Consider the following 17216-nt stretch of genomic DNA (forward strand, 5'->3'; position numbering starts at 1 on the left):
AAAATGTAGGTCTCAGCAGCGAAAGGATTACAGACTATAAGAACCTGAAAGGACATCCCAGATGCCTAGTAAATGCATGGCCATCTACAAGGCAGTCACGCCAAACTTCTTCTTTCAGCTGTTCCCATTAGGGGTCACCACAGCGGATCATCCGTTTCCATTTCTTCCTGTCCTCTGCATCATGCTCTTTCACAACAAACTCCTGCATTGTCCTCTCTCACCACATTCATAAACCTTATCTTAGGCCGCCTTCTTTTCCTCTTACCTGACGGCTCCATCCTTAGCATCTTTTTCCCAACATACCTAGCATCCCTCCTCAGCACGTCCAAACCAACGCAATCTCACCTCACTTGCTTGGTCTCCAAACTGTCCAACCTGAGCTGACCCTCTAAGTATACTGATTACTAATCCTGTCCATCCTAGTTACACCCAGTGCAAATCTTAACATCTTTAACTCTACCAAATCCAGCTCTGACTCCTGCCTTTTCATCAACGCCAACGTCTCCAACCCATATAACATAGCTGGTCTCACTACCCTCTTGTAGACCTTCCCTTTCACTCTTACTGGTACCAGTCTGTCACAAATCACTCCTGACGCTCTTCTCCACCCTATACACCCTGCCTGTACTCTCTTCTTCACCTCTCTTCCACACGCACCATTACTCTGAACTGTTGATCCCAAGTACTTAAACTCATCCACCTTTACCAACTCTAATCCCTGCATCCTCACCATTCCTCTACCCCCCCCTCTCATTTACACACATATATTCTGTTTTAGCCCTGCTGACCTTCATTCCTCTCCTCTCCAAAGCATATCTCGACCTCTCCCGGGTCTCCTCAACCTGGTCCCTACTCTCACTATATATCACAATGTCATCTGCAAACATCATAGTCCACGGGGTCTCCTGTCTGATCTCATCTGTCAACCTGTCCATCACCACTGCAAATAAGAAAGGCTTCAGAGATGATCCTTGATGTAATCCCACCTCTACCTTAAACGTATCTGTCACTCCCACTGCAGTCCTCACTAATGTCACACTACCCTCGTACATATCCTGTACCACTCTTACATACTTCTCTGCCACTCCCGACTTCTCATACAATACCACAACTTCTCTCTAGGCACCCTGTCATATGCTTTCTCTAAGTCTGCAAAGACACAATGCAACTCCTTTCTGACCTTCTCTGTACTTCTGCAACAGTCTCAAAGCAAATATTGCATCTGTAGTGCTCTTTCCTGGCATGAAACCATACTGCTGATTACTAATTATCACCTCCCTTCTTAACCTCGCTTCCACCACTCTTTCCCATAACTTCAAGCTGTGACTGATCAATTTTATCCCTCTGTAGTTACTGCAGCTCTGCACATCACCCCTATTCTTAAAGACAGGTACCAAAACACTTTCTCCACTCCTCAGGCATCCTCTGACTTTCCAAAATTTCATTAAACAAGCTGGTTAAAAATTCCACTGCCATTTCTCCTAAGCACCTCCATGCTTCCACTGGTATGTCATCTGGGCCAACAGTCTTTCCATTTTTCATCCTCTTCATAGCTGTCCTTACTTCCTCCTTGCTAATCTGTTTCACTTCCTGATTCACTATCCCCACATCATCCAACCTTCTCTCTTCATCAGCCCTTCAGAGTTCTCTTTCCATCTACTCAACACATTCTCCTCACTTGTGAGCATGTTTACCTCACTGTCCTTTATCAACCTTACCTGCTGCACATCTTTCCCAGCTCTGTCCCTCTGTCTAGCCAATCGGTACAGGTCCTTTTCTCCCTCTTTAGTGTCCAATCTCTCATACAACTCTCCATATGTCTTATCCTTAGCCTTCGCCACCTCTCTCTTTGCCATGCGCCTCATCTCCTTATACTCATGTCTACTTTCTTCATCTCTTTGACAATCCTACTTCTTCTTCACCAGCCTCCTCCTCTGTACACTCTCCTGTACTTCCTCATTCAACCACCAGGTCTCCTTGTCCTCCTTCCTCTGTCCAGATGTTCCACCAAGCACCTTTCTAGCAGTCTCCCTTACTAGCTCTGCTGTAGTTACCCAGCTATTCGGTAACTCTTCACTGCCTCCCAGTGCCTGTCTTAACTCTTCCCAGAACACCACCTCACAATCACCCTTTTTTAACTTCCAACATTTAATCCTTGGCACTGCTTTCACGCTCCTCCTCCTCTTCTTTATCACCAATGTCATCCTAAAGACCACCATTCTATGCTGCTTAACTACACTTTCCCCTGTCACCACTTTACAGTCTCCAATCTCTTTCAGACTGGCCCTCCGACATAGGATATAATCCACCTGTGTGCATCTTCCTCCAATCTTGTATGTCACCCTATGATCCTCCCTCTTCTTAAAATACATATTCACCACAGCCATGTTCATCCTTTTCGCAAAATCCACAATCATCTGACCTTCTGCATTCCTCTCCTTTACACCATACCTACCCATCACTTACTCATCTCCCCTCTGTTCACTTCACCAACATGCCCACTGAAGTCCGCTCCAATCACTAGTCTCTCACCCTTGGGAACACTCACCACCACTTCATCCAACTCGATCCAAAATTTTTCTTTCTCATCCATCACACACCCAGCTTGGGGAGCATATGCACTAACATCATTCATCATTACACCATCAATTTTAAGCTTCCTAAACATCACTATCAGACACTCTCTTCACCTCCAAAACACTCTTGGCGTACTGTTCTTTTAGGATAACCCCCTATCCCATTTCTCCTGCCATCCACACCATGATAGAACAATTTAAACCCGCCTCCTATACACCTGGCCTTACTTCCCTTCCATCAGGTCTCTTGCACGCACAATATATCAACCTTCCTTCTCTCCATCATATCAGCTAGCTCTCTTCCCTACACCAGTCATACTGCCAACATTCAAAGTTCCTACCCTCACTACTACACTCCTAACCTTCCTCCTCTCTTCCTGCCTTCGGGCATGCCTTCCCCCTCCTCTTCTCCTTCAGCCAACAGTAGCCTAATTTCCACCAGCACCCTGTTGTCTAACAGTACTGGTGGCAGTCATTAACCTGGGCTTCGACCGATCCGGTATGGAAATATGAAATGTTCTCCACATAAGTAATTTGGCAGAGATTTTACGCCGGATGCCCTTCTTGACGCAACCCTCCCCATTTATCCAGCCTTGGGACCGGCACAAAGAAATGCACTGGCTTGTGCATCCCCAGTGGCAGTCATGCCAAACGTCTTGGCTAAAACAGATTTTGCAGTCAGGGCAGTAGTGCTACTCTCTGAACAGAATCTCCAGACTGTGAAAATGAGTTGTCAGCGATTCCTGTTTTTCAGCTTCTTTTAGGAATGCTTTTTTGAAGACCCTTGGATGATGTCACAGCAGCCACAACTCTCTTTTTGGCAGGGAACTCTTCGAGGGAGTGTCATCAGAACAAATGAGTCCACATTGTGCTCTGGTCCAAGGCAAAAAAAAAAAGACACTTACGGGGATAATCTTTATGTGGTATTTGTTTACCATAGGTCAGTTATTTAGTTTATAAACAGTTACTTCTACAACCTGTGCCAGACATCTGTAGCTATCAATATCCATCCAATAAATAAAAGTAAATCCCCTATGTGGCACTTACCTCTCCTCAGAAGACTAAATTCAGCTGACTGATAAGACTGCATGCACTATCAAGAAAAACACAACTGCGTGGCAAAAAGATCTGAAGATGACATCAGATGATGCACCTTTAACACTACCAAAGTCATTGTATAAAAAAAAACAGAACATCAAAAACATTAGGGGAACTGAAGGGCTTAAGAAGATTGGCTAGTGACAGTGAAGAATGCAACAGTGAATATCTTACTTTATCTTCAAGGTCAGAGGGAAATCACAGCCTTTTCTAGCAGGTAATAAATATAATGCATGAAACCCACCCTAGATGGGACTGCAGTCTATAGTGTGACATGCGCCTACAGGTAAACTTGGCTGCTTGCCAAGTCAACTTACTGGCATGTTTTTCAGATGTCACAGGAAAACTGGAGAATCAAGCTAAAGCCTACTCCTACACAGGAAGGACATGCTGACTCCAGACAGGGTAACCTAGCCAAAAACCAGACTGGACAATCAAGTGCTGAGAGAGAGCACTGTAACATTCAATGAAGTGTACAAATAAAAATATTAAATAAAAGCAAACTACATTATTAAAAAAGGGAGGTGCAAAAAAGAGAGAAAAAGCAGTACTGTGCAACTGTATAAGTCTCCCAACAACTAAAACCTTGCTGTTTAAGTCAGATTTTTGTTCTGCTCAGTCAAGCATATCTTTAAAGTGAGAGAGGTTAAACATGCAATTAAAATGCTTAAAACAAGTTAAAAAAAATTTGTAAAGCAGATTGACTACTTCAATTTTAAGACAAACAAGTTACTATTCCATTCATTAAAAACATTCTAAAGTCAAATTTTCAGGATTACCTGTCTGGCAGGATTTAGTTTGCATATGGGGTTTACAGAACGTTGCTTTCGTCATGGTTAATGGCTTGCAAAGCACAGCTTTATTCTTCATGTCCTTTGGAACTGCTGGAGAAGAGGGTGGTACTGCTGCCATTAAATTTGAACCCTGATTAAAATAAAAAGTAAAATAACTGTGCATGCAAAAATTTAACCATTCAAACTTTTAAAGAATACTTTCCATACTATTGGTCATGCCTATACTGTGACTCCATTATACAACCATAGTACTTTGTATGGTTGCAGTAACCCTTTTCTATTGCTGCTATATAAAAGAACTGCTCCTCCCTGTATACCCTACCAACAGAGTAAACAATAATGCAGCAAAAGATAACGAGGGATGAAAATCACTTACTACATCTCAATCTTTCTCTCATACTCATCTGATTAACACAGAACACATTCAGAAGGCCACATAGATTTTACACTGTAACACATCCTGAAGAAATCTGTGAACTGTTCACACATCCATGGCTTAAACCTCACGCAGCGTAAAAAATAATTTCTGGAGCTCACCATTACAAATGTTTGAATAAAATTTGAAAAAGGCAGTAGTAAACAAATATTACACATGTTGAGCAGAGTTCCTGGTCAGGTCAGCTTCCAACAACTCTCTCCTGCAATCTCTGGTTAAGACAAACACACTCCCCATCATGACCTATATACAAAATGGGGAAGGCAATTTCCACACACCTTATTTTTCTCTGACTGCACCAGTGAAGTGATAATGCACAGCCATCCACAGCACTTGCATTTGATGCTGGAGAATGACACTGGATTCTATTCCCTCATCGGGAATGAAAGTACAGTTGCGTACACTTACCATAAAATGTAGATGTTCCGAGTGTATTCACTGCTGCAGTCATCACATTTGGGTTATCTGCCTGCAGGTAGCCCTCAGCCGGCCTGAATACCAGAGTCTTCGAATTTCTGCGTCAGATGCTGTCACTTCTTCCAAGACGTCAGGTCGTCAGGGGTATAAAACATGCAGCTGACACTATTACATCAGTTTTTCTTGCCCCAGATGTCAGGTGCCCCCACAATATGAAGCAAATATATGGTATGGTACACCTTCATTAAAAAGCAAATACACATAAAAAAAAAAATATATATATATATATATATATATATATATATATATATATATATTTATGTATACACACACCCCAAACAAGAAGGAAGGGTAGAGTTAAGAGAAGTCAGGGGGCTGGAGGGAGGGTAACCAGGACTGCAACAGTGAACACACTCTAACATCTACATTTATGCTAAATGTACACAACTGTACTATGTTCTCATGTTTCACTGTTACAGTCATCACATTTGGGTTGATTCCCAAAGCTAAGGAAGGGAGGAGGTAGTTAAACAGCATTAGGGCCAGCTATTCAGCCCTGCAAGACTGCTGTGGCAAATCCAGCTCTGGATTTATAAAAGATAGGCAGGTAGTAATGCTTGGTGAAGGTGTGTACAGAACTCCAGGTAGCAGCTTCCAGGATGTCCCTGGTAGGGACTCCTCTGAGAAATGCCATAGAGGTAGATGTAAGCCCTGGTGGAATGTGATCTTATCCCCTGTGGGGTAGGTTTTCCATGGTGCTTGTAGCAGAAATTAATGCAATGGGCTATATATCTGGAAGTGGCTTGCTTTGAAATGGCTTTCCCTTCTGCCCCTGCAGCAAAGCCAAAAAGCAGCTGGTCAGATTTTCTGAGAGGCTTAGTCCTGTCCAAATAGAATCTAAGTTGTCTGTGCACATCTAGAGAGTGCAGTATCCATTCCCCTTTGTTTTGTGGATTAGGGAAAAAAGTAGGCAAATGAATGGACTGGTTAAGGGCCACACTAGACACAGCCTTGGGCATAAAGGAAGGATTAGTCCTGACAGAAACCCTGTCAGCATGGAATATAATGAAGGGTTCCACAGCAATGAGGGCCTGTAATTCAGACACTCTTCTTGCTGAAGTGATGGTTAGAAGTTGAGGCGGTTTTCCAAGAAAGAAATTTCAACTCTGCTGTTGCAGCTGGCTCAAAGGGGGGGGGGGGGGGGTGAGCTTTTCCAATACAAAGTGAAGGTCCCAGGCTGGAGTGGGAGCTCTCCTGGGGGGGGGGGGGTCTTCAAATTGTGCCCCCTCTAAGGAATTGTTTTAGCAAGGGGTGAGAGAAGAGGGGTGGGCTCAGTATTATAATGTGCTGAAATGGCAGAAGCATGAATCTTAAATGAGGAGAAGGTAAGGCCCTTGTGGAGCAACTACCCCAGTAGAAAAATGTTAAGTAATTCCTCAGAGAATAACAAATGCAAAAATATCACATTATCAAAAATATTACTTAAGAAAACTGGGACATTGTCACAGGAAACCTTTTCTGATTAACATCTTAGGTGAAGCCCCATTTGTTTATAGGAAGGCCAGGAACATTAGAAGTTTTGTTGAATTTAAACCTAGACCATATGAGAAAAGCACTAAAAGATGTGAAACTAATTGTACATTTTGTATATTTATACAGCAAGGTGATAGGTTTTTACTGCCCTTATTTAAAGAAAATCATTAAAACCAGTGCAGGGGGTGACTAACTTAACAAAAGTAATTTACAGGGCACAGTGCAATGAATGTGATGCATTCTATGTGGGCAAGACTGTAAATAAACTCAAGCGTAGGATTTCATGTCATCGGTCAGAAATCTGCTCTGGATGTAAAAATAATGCACTAGCCAAACACCTTTCTCTGCATAAAAGACACAAAGGTTTTAAGTTCCAGATCCTGGCTCGCATAGACATGGGTGATCTTGAAGGAGACATCCCGAATATTCTGGAGAAACATGAACTCATGTGGCAATTAAAGTGAACTCTTTTAGGAAGCCTGGACTAAACTACTACTGTTCAATTAAAAGTGCACTGGAACTTAGAAAACTGTCACATTGTTTACATGGCTAATTTATTTTATTTTATTCTACCAGTTGGTTTTAAATGCCATTTTAAATCAGTTGTAATTTAAGTGCATATTTTGATTCCATCGTCATACATACATTTTTTCTTATTTTTTTCTAGTTCTTTTTTCCAGTTTATTCAAAATGATGTGTAATAACAATACTAACTAGTAATTATACAATTATATATATTTTCATAGACTGTTTTTAGGGTTCTTGTACACAGACCTGACGAAGTCTAGAAGGACGAAAGTGATCTTTGTTAACAATAGGTTATGAAAATAGAAAAATGTATATGTATATATTTATATATATTTTTTGATTACCAAATGAACTAAGGTTGATAAATTTCCAGCATGTAGTACACTGTCTTGGATAAAATCACAGACTAATTAATCTACTTAATAATCTGGTTAAATAAGAGGTATCACATCATTATAAATTTTATTTAAAGTACATAAGGGTTATATTATTATGACAGCTACTAAGTAGGGCAGGACCAGCTCAAATGTCACACTGATGGGGGAAGGGATATGAATTTAACATGTGCACCAATAACACTTTTACAGCACAATAAACCACTCCCATGCCTGATAAAAAAGTATATATATATATATATATATATATATATATATATATATATATTTAGAAAGCTTGGGAGGATATTATTACTCTATTTTTGTTTTATTTGGATCGCTTGCCTGTGTACTTAATAAAAGATTTTCAACTGGAAACGGACTACCTGCCTTGCTTGGATTACTTTTGAATACTTAGTAATGCTGTACAACTATATATTTTCTATTTTTTTTTGTTTTGGTTTTGTTTTGACTTGAGACGAGTTTAAATTCGCTACTTCTACTACTATTGTCTGATCTGATTAATATACAGTGATTAACTAGAAATATATGGACTGAAAAACTTCCACACAGAGAAGTTTCTTAGACCGTTTTGTTTCACTAAAAGAAAAATCTTCTGGAGGGGAAGCAGAGGGAATGGAATCCTCTGCATTAGAATCCTCATAAGTAGAGAAGGGCAAATCCTGATAATCAGAAGGAGCAGAGATATCAGATTCCTGATCAGAAGAATCAGAAAGAAAATCTGTTCTAGGTCTCTTAGAGGGGGAAGGCTGGCTTCCCCTAATTAAGGTAATAAGGTCTTCAGCTATTCTGAGCATTTGTTTTTGAGGCATATGGGCCTGAGTCAGCGGTCTGGTCGTCTGTTTTCTAGGCGTAGTGCCAGTTTTAGGCCTGAGGAATTCAGTACTTCTAGTTGGAAACGATGCAGTCGGTTTAATATGAAAGTCTGTAGGCCTGAATACACCCTCAGAAGCCGGTGCCTGCACAGCGGCTCTGAATGGGTCTCAGTAGAGGCGTGCAAATCTGTAGTAGCAGGTATCAAGGGCTGCGAAAGTACCTCACTAAGTACCAGCAGACTGGCGACTAACTTAACGGAACCTTTGTAGGCAGTTTTGGACCTATGCGGTCTGTCAATGTCTTTATCCTTATGTTTTTCCGGAAGATCGGTAGTCGGATGGCTTAAAGAAGCCATTTCGGAGTACGGAGATCGGGAATGAAAGTATTTAGCGACAAAAATAGCCCGAAGACAAATAGTTTGGGAGTTGAACATGGCACAAAACCAACAGCGAGGGACGTCGTGGTCTGGGCCTAAACAGGTGACGCAGTAAGAATGAAAATCTTTATGAGGTATTTGCTTTCCACAGGCAAGACGATTGTTAATTTTTTCTGACATCAGTTATAGCAAGAATAAAGGATCCCAACTGGGTACTTATCTTTTTTGAAGACTTCGGGTCTGAAACTCAAAAACGAAAATTTAAGGAGTCGGCCGACTGGCACTTGCGAACTGTTCCTGCTTTGGGCACCACACGGCAAGAAAAACTGATGTAATGGTGTCGGCTGCATGTTTTATACCCCTGACGACATGACATCATGGAAGAAGCGACAGCATCCAACGCAGAAATCCGAAGACTCTGGTATTCAGGCCAGCTGAGGGTTACCTGCAGGCAGATACCCCAAATGTGATGACTACAACAGTGAAACACGAAGAACATCTAATGTTTTCCAATACGAATACTTCAGTGAAGACTTAAATGTGTGCAGGTGGCAAACTATGCTACTGTCGTCATTCTAAGCAACATGCAAACAATACTACTGCAGTCCAGTGTTGATCACCCCGCAGCAGATCAGAAACCCAGGTATAACATGTTTGGTTTGACATCTGGGAAAATACAGGGAAAATTGTTAGAGTGAACATTTAACTAAAGAGGGACATAAATGAAGGAACCTAAAGAAGTGGAAAAACAAAGTAACAATAACAGAATAAATATTAATGGATGATTAGTCCAAAAATATGGTATGCCCCAAGGTGTATCACAACAGGAGCAAAGTAAACACAGGACAGAGCCTGTAAAGCTGCTGCTGATAGACTGCAACGGGAGACAACATACCGCATTCAAAATACACAACAATGGTCAAAAGTTAATGAACACAGAGCTGGAGTGGATGAACTTAAAGATACAGTGAAAGTGAAGGAGTGGGCAGTCTGTAGCAGACTCAGGCAATGAGTTCTGAAAGGTAAAAAAGGCATGGATGTATGAGGTGGGAGTAGGGATGGAAGAAGTACTTTGGAATAGGAAAGAGATATGAAAAGGTAATTGTGCAATGATCAAGAAAGAAATGTGAAAGGAAAGACTTGAAAAGCAGCACAAGTGCTAAGGAATGTAAAAAGAACTGGAGGGGGTTAAAGCAAATTACTGAAGAGGAAACTGGTAGTGGAACACAGAAAATAGATGCACAATGGTTGTAATAGAAGGGATGGGAGGAAGTAGTGAAAAAGAGGAGAATGGAGGAGGAGAAGGATGGAAAAGGATTGGATAGGAAAAAGTAAAAATAAGAGTACTAAAACTGAAACAGAAATGAAAAAGATAAGAGGGGGGTGGTAAATATACATACAGAGGCTACATGGGTATGAAAGGGGAGGAAGAAATGGTCAACCCAAAAAAGGCTAAGAAAGGCTAGGAAAAGAAAGAAGGGTAGAAAAGGGACTGGGGGTATAAAGAAACATTAGGGATATCAGCAGCTTTAAAAGCTGCACTGTCAACTTGGGCCAAAACAAACTAATTTTAGATGACACTACACCAAGAAAACTGGCAAGGGACAGGATAATAACTGCTGAAGCTGAGAGAACAGCAAATCAGGATTGCTACATACATTTTGGGAATGAAAAACTAGATGGCATAAGGATGAATGTTACAAAAAGAGTTGGAGGGCATCTGAGCAGGCTTTAAAAACTGGTGGGAGCACTGCCTCTTTGGGTTAGACCACAAGCAAAATGAAATACCAAAATGATATAGGAGGTTAATATCCAATAAGGATTGATATAAAAGATGTATGTAAAGAGGTTCATAGCAAAAGAAAAAAAAAGCTAAAGAAAGACATGACCCAAGGGCAGTGAAAGTAACCATGGAAATCACAAAGAGGATTACAAGTAAGATGAAACTAAGAGATGACAGGGGGAGCTTGAAAAAAAATGATATTCAGATTGCCAATGACTACAAACTGGGAGTTACAACAGGCTCTCACTTTGGGTGCATATACCCATCAATGCAGGGTTGATCGGACTAATGCCTTGTGCATTAACCATATTAATGCCAAAATATGTAGTGCAGTTTTGCTTGGCAAGTAAGAATACCGTACTTCATGCTTGTTTATACACCAAACCACAGCCAGATTACACTGCCAATTTAGATGGCAACTGCACTCAAAGACAGACAGCCCTGAAGCATTTAAAGACCAAGATGAAACTCTCTTACCATCCAGAATACTGATGTGCAAAATGGCTTCCACTTGTGGCCAAAAACCTTGGGCTGTCTGCCTTTGACAATGCCCCTTACTCTATACCACTGGAATGCTCATTTGATCAGACTGCCCAAACCAAGACTCTTAAGTGTGCAGCCACCACTGTAAATGCACTTCCATGTTTTTGAAATCTCTACCTGCTGAGAAGAGGGACTAGGATAACTGCACCTTCAAGACTCCACTGTAGAATCCTCATGTTGAACTTGGCATGAGGTACCATATATTGTCAGTGGTTCAACTGTTAGCACAAACATCTTTGGGGCAGGAAGATCAAAAGGTTGATTCTACTCTCATATCACGTACCTAGACTCATTTCTAGTACTGATCCTGCAGTGCAGCATAAGGTGGATACTGCACTCCTGAGTGTGCTGTCTTTCACATGACATGTTAAACGAAGGTCCCATTTGCCAGAGTTGGTGATAGCTCAGGCGGGTGCAAATTATGTCAAGACACCTACTAAAAAATACATGAAGGGCTATGCTTACGTCTGCTGCCCTAGCAGCACCATTTGCAGAGATATACACAAACCGCATGATGAAGATGGATATAGAACACACAGCTGCCATCTAAAACTGTTGCATAGTCTTGAAATAGCCTACAGCAACTCCTTCAGTGACTGGGACACATCTGCCATTTCAGGATGGAACAGTTACACAAATGTTCACCACCATCACTGTGGAGGGTGCATAAATAGTTTTGCAAATATGTCCATTGCACTGACACCTTACTGGGGGAGAGGGGTTGGATAGAAAGACTCTGCAGAAAAAAAAAGTTTTCTTACCATAACATTCCATCTGTGTTGTCTATTTTCATTCTTCATTAATCTGTGGGTCTCTGTTCTGAGCCTCTGAACTGACTCGGCCATTTCACTAGCTTAAGATTTGAAGCTCGAGCGTCTCCTCCCAACTCATAATGCCTCTTTCTCCCAAAATACATCACATCAAGTTTGCTGCAGATATTTATATACTGTCCACCAAAACAATTACCTATCACAGAGAAAGGGACAGAACAACAGGAGCTCAAACAGGTATCTCAAAGTCTTGGACTGGGGAGGGAAGCTTAATGAAAAATGAAAACAGACAACATAGAACGTTATGGTAACAATTTAACTTTATCTGATGTCATTTTCATTCGTTCATTAACCTGTGGGACACAGTCTCCAACTACAGAAACCCAGGGTGGCCCTCGTGGAAAGATATTCCAGAACACAGCAGAGTCAAAGGCACTCCTATTTCTGGAAATGATGTCCAATTTATAATGAGCAATAACTGAATGAGGATTTGCCCAAGTAGCAGCTGCACAGATGTCGTCAATAGATATTCTTGACCAAAAAGCTCGAGAAATTGCCAAAGATCTTGTAGAGTGAGCTATAATATGACCAGCCAACAGCATGTTCTTCGAAGAATAAACAAAGGAAATGCAGTCTTTTAACCATCTAGCCAAAGAGGTTTTGGTGACCGCTTTACCTCTTTTAGTGTCTGAAAAAGATATGAACAATTGTTCAGATGTCCTGAAAGCCTTTGCTCTATCTAGGTAAAAAGTAGTTGTCTATGAACATCAAGTAAATGAAGAGTGCATTCTCCCCCATTTTGGAAGTTAAGAAAGAAAACAGGAAGGTTAATAAAGTGGTTGATAATGCCTTCCATACCAACTTTATGCAAGGAAGGAAGGTTTGGTGCATAAGGTTCCTCTATCTTTGTGAAATATTAAATAAGGAAACTTGGAAGAAAATGCCCGTAACTCAGATTCTTCTTGCCGAAGTAATAGTTAACAGGAAGAGAGTCTTCCATGAGAGAAAAGTACAGTTGTGTACACTTACCATAAATGTAGATGTTCGAGTGTACTCATGGTTGCAGTAATCACATTTGGGTTATCTGCTTGCAGTCGGCCTGATTAACAAAGTCTTGGCTCCTACGTCGGTTGCTCTCTCTTCTTCCGTGACGTCAGGTCATCAGGGGTATAAAACATACAGCTGACATCATTACATCAGTTTTTCTTGCCCCAAATGTCAGGTGCCCCCTAAAGGGAAGCAATTAAATCTATAAATATACAAGGTTATACCTCCAACAAAAAAGCAAATGCACCAGAAAGCTTTTAAGCATTGTAAGGAGAGAAGAGATATAGCCAAAAGAAGTGAGGGGGCTGGAGGGAGGGTAACCAGGACTGCAACAGTGCATACACTCGAACATCTACATTTATGCTAAGTGTATACAACTGTACTATGTTCTTCGTGTTTCACTGTTGCAGTCATCACATTTGGGTAGATTCCCAAAGCTAAGGATGGGAGGAGGAATTTAGATAGCATTAGGACCAGCTATAAGGCCCTGCAAGATTGCAGTGGCAAAGCCAGCTCTGGATTTAGAGAAAACAGGCAAATGATAATGTTTGGTGAAAGTATGGACAGAACTCCAGGTAGCAGCTTCTAGGATGTCCCTTGGTAGGTACGCCTCTGAGAAAGGCTGTAGAGGTAGATGCAGCCCTGGTCGAGTGGGGTCTGATCCCCCTGTGGGATAGGTTTTCCATGGTGCTTATAGCAGAAATGAATGCAATGGCCTATCCATTTGGAGATGACTTGCTTTGAAATAGCCTTCCCCTCTGTTCCTGCAGCAAATGCCACCAGCAGTTGTTCAGATTTCCTTTGAGGTCTGGTCCTGTCCAAGTAGAATCTAAGTTGTCTGTGCACATCTAAGGAGTGCAGTATCCATTCCCCTTTGTTCTGTGTTTTAAGAAAGAAGGTTGGTAAATGAATGGACTGATTAAAGGCCACACTGGATACCCTCCCTTGGCATGAAAGAGGGATTGGTCCTGAGGGACACCCTGTCCGCATGAATGATGATGAAAGCCTCCATTGCCACAAGGGCCTGTAATTCAGATACCCTTCTTGCTGAAGTGACTGCTAAAAGGAAAGCTGTTTTCCAAGAAAGGAATTTTCAATCTGCAGTAGCGACTGGCTCGAAAAGAGGAAGGGTGAATTTTTCCAATACAAAGTTAAGGTCCCAGGCTGGAGTTGGAACTCTCCTGGTTGGTCGTAAATTTCTGGCCCCTCAGAGGAACTGCTCGAGCACTAGATGAGAGAAGAGGGGAGATTCTGTGACATAATGAGCTGAAATGGCTGAGGCATGAATTTTTATTGAGGAAAAAGACAGGTCCTTGTGAAGCATCTCAGTTAAGTATTGTAAAATCTGAGGTAAATTGGGTACTGCTGTGCTCATCCCTTGAGATTGGTTCCAGGCACAGAATCTTTTCCATTTTTCGGCATAAGATTTTCTAGTACTAGGCCTCCATGCCTTTAAAATATTCATCACTGGTTTACTGAGGGATGGTGAAGGAAAGATTAGGTAATTAGCCAGGCTGCTAGGTCCAGTGTTTGAAGCTGAGGGTGTAGAACCTGGTTCTCCTGCTGAGACAGCAGGGTAGGAGTCTGAGGCAGGTGTCATGAGGCCAGCAGTGACCCACTGCGCAGGAGGGGGTACCAGCAATCAAAATTCGTCCTTGGTTTGTCTTGTTTGATCTTTAGTAGTACTTTGGAGAGCAGAGGCAGAGGAGGAAAAGCATAAACTGATAGGTTTTTCCAGCTGAAGGACAGAGTATCCACTTTCCAAGCTTGCCCGTGGGGAGTCCTTGTGCAAAATTTTTCCAATTGATAGTTCTGGGGGGAGGCAAACAGGTCTATATCTGGGCTCCCCCATTTGCTTGTAAACATGTTGAAAATCCTTGGTTCCAGTTTCCCTTCGTGTGGGTCCATGAGGTTTCTGCTTAGTCCATCTGCCAGTATATTTAGTTTTCCTGGCAGGAATTGAACTTGTAGATGCACTTGGTAGCTCAAGACTGTGTTCCACAATGCCATGGCTAGTCTGCAGAGGGGGTAAGAATGTGTACCCCCCTGCTTGTTTATGTACCACATAACAGTGGTGCTGTCCGTCTTTACCATTAATTGTCCTGGAAGAATATGGTCCTTGAAGGCTGTCAGAGCACTCTGTACAGCTAACATTTCTTTTTGATTGATGTGCAGGTGCATTTGACTTGGGTTCCATTTGCCCTGAATGCACTTCCCTGCTAGGTGTGCCCCCCATACATAGTCTGATGCATCTGTTGTTAGGGTTTGGGCGGCAGGGGGAAGTGAGAATAGTAGTCCTTTGTTTTGGTGGCAGGCCTTTGCCCACCAAAGGAAGTCTAGGAAAGGTATGATAGGAATCACTGCTTCTAGATCCTGAAAATGTTGAAACCATAGGCTTTTTTTAGATACCATTGTAGTTTCCTCAAATGCGGTCTTGCATATGGAATTAGAAGAATGCAGGAGGCCATGAACCCCAAAGCTTGTAGTATTTGCCTTGCAGATAGCAGGGTTTTTGTGGCCACTTGTTTGAAGTAGGTTGTCAAGTGAATTTGTTCCTCTGGCATGAGGAAAGCCATCTGAGAAGTTGTATTCAAGCTTGCTCCCGGGAATCTAATTTGTTGACTGGGTACCAGGTGTGATTTCCTTTTGCTTATGGTGTACCCCAGACAAGTTAGCACCCTTTGTACAAAAGCCAGATGATTCAAAAGTATGTCTTGGGTTTTCCACCTGAATTAGACAATCGTCCAGGTATGGGTATATTTGAATATTTCTTTGCCTGCAAAATGCAATGACTGGGGCTAGGCACTTTGTGAATACCCTAGGCGCAGTAGATAAGTCAAAGGGCAGTGCAGAGAACTGATAGTGCTTGTAGCCTGCTTTGAAGCATAGGTATCTTCTGCAAGATTCCCCGATTGGGATGTGCAGGTATGCTTCCTTTAAATCTAGTGTTGCCAACCAGACATCTTTGCCTAGCATAGGAAGCAACTGATGAAGAGTCAGCATCTTAAATTTTGTAATCACCAAAAAGGTGTTTAGAGTAGACAGGTCCAAGATAGGATGACATGAATGGTCTTTTCTAGGTACCCGGAAAAGTCCCAAGTAGAAACCTTGTCCCCTTTCCTCTGCTGGTACCAATCCCTATGCTTAACAGAGAGAGTACTTGCTTTTGGGCCTCTGCCCACTGATTTGGAAGTAGATCTGGCCAACCGCTTGGAGTTGGTAACGTGTGGAAGTGAAATCTGTATTATTGGGACACAATATTTAAAACCCATTTGTCCTGGGCAAGAAGTCCCCAATTCTTTTCATGAAGTGCAATCTTTCCCCCCAAAGGGGCAGTCAGTTGAGAAGTGCTTGGAAGTTTTAGAAAAGAAGTCATTGAGACAGTTTACCATGGGGGGGGGTTCATTACTCCCAGATTTGGAAGTGGAGGCCTCCCACTGCTTAGTCCTGTGCATCCCCTAGGACTGAAGCCTGGGTGCTCTGCTGGATCTGGGTTTGGACTGAAGTCTGGAAGAGGCAGGAAAGGACCAATTCTTAGAAGGCCAATGCCTATTAAATATTGGAGGTTGTACTTGTAAGAAATCTAACAGTTTGCATAGATTCAGCTTTTTCTTCCATCTTTTTAAGAACTTCTTCTGCCTTGTTGCCAAACAGGCAGCCCTGATTTAAGGGAGCATCCAGTAATTTCACTTTAACATGATCTGGTAAGGATTGCTCCTTAAGCCAAGCATGCTTTCCAAGTACAGACCTAGTTTACAGCAGGCCTGCAAGATGCCTCTAGTGAATCAAATCCACATTGCAACGTATGTTTACCAACTTGTTCAGCAGAATACATTCAATCCTGTAAATTTGCAGCTCAATCAGGAATCAACATCCTTTTCTGTTTAAGCAATCCAATAATATGCTGCTGATACTTTAACATATGAAACTGGAAATTCAAGGCCCTAATGGCCAAAGTTGCAGAAGTGTATACCTTCTTACTCCATCTATCCAGCGCCCTGGAGTCTCTATCAGAGGGGGGTAGGCTATTTGGCAGTAGTAGCTTTAATGCCCTTGGGTCCCTGAAAAATGGTTTCAGGATCCGCAGTAGGATTTTTGAAAAGG

At 42.0% G+C, this 17216-nt stretch overlaps 1 protein-coding gene across 2 annotated transcripts in view; it reads right to left on the bottom strand.

Moving 5' to 3' along the window:
- ZMYM2 (zinc finger MYM-type containing 2) overlaps window positions 1-17216 on the bottom strand; it is a 2217537-nt gene that overhangs the window by 1013260 nt on the left and 1187061 nt on the right. For both annotated transcript variants that reach the window (XM_044073197.1, XM_044073196.1), the window contains exon 13: window positions 4454-4598. In XM_044073197.1, coding sequence (XP_043929132.1) covers window positions 4454-4598 — 145 coding nt within the window. The remainder of the gene's footprint in view (window positions 1-4453; window positions 4599-17216) is intronic.

Source organism: Protopterus annectens, chromosome 5.part1 (assembly GCF_019279795.1).
Source record: "Protopterus annectens isolate FY-2018-M chromosome 5.part1, PAN1.0, whole genome shotgun sequence".
Taxonomy (NCBI): domain Eukaryota; kingdom Metazoa; phylum Chordata; order Ceratodontiformes; family Protopteridae; genus Protopterus; species Protopterus annectens.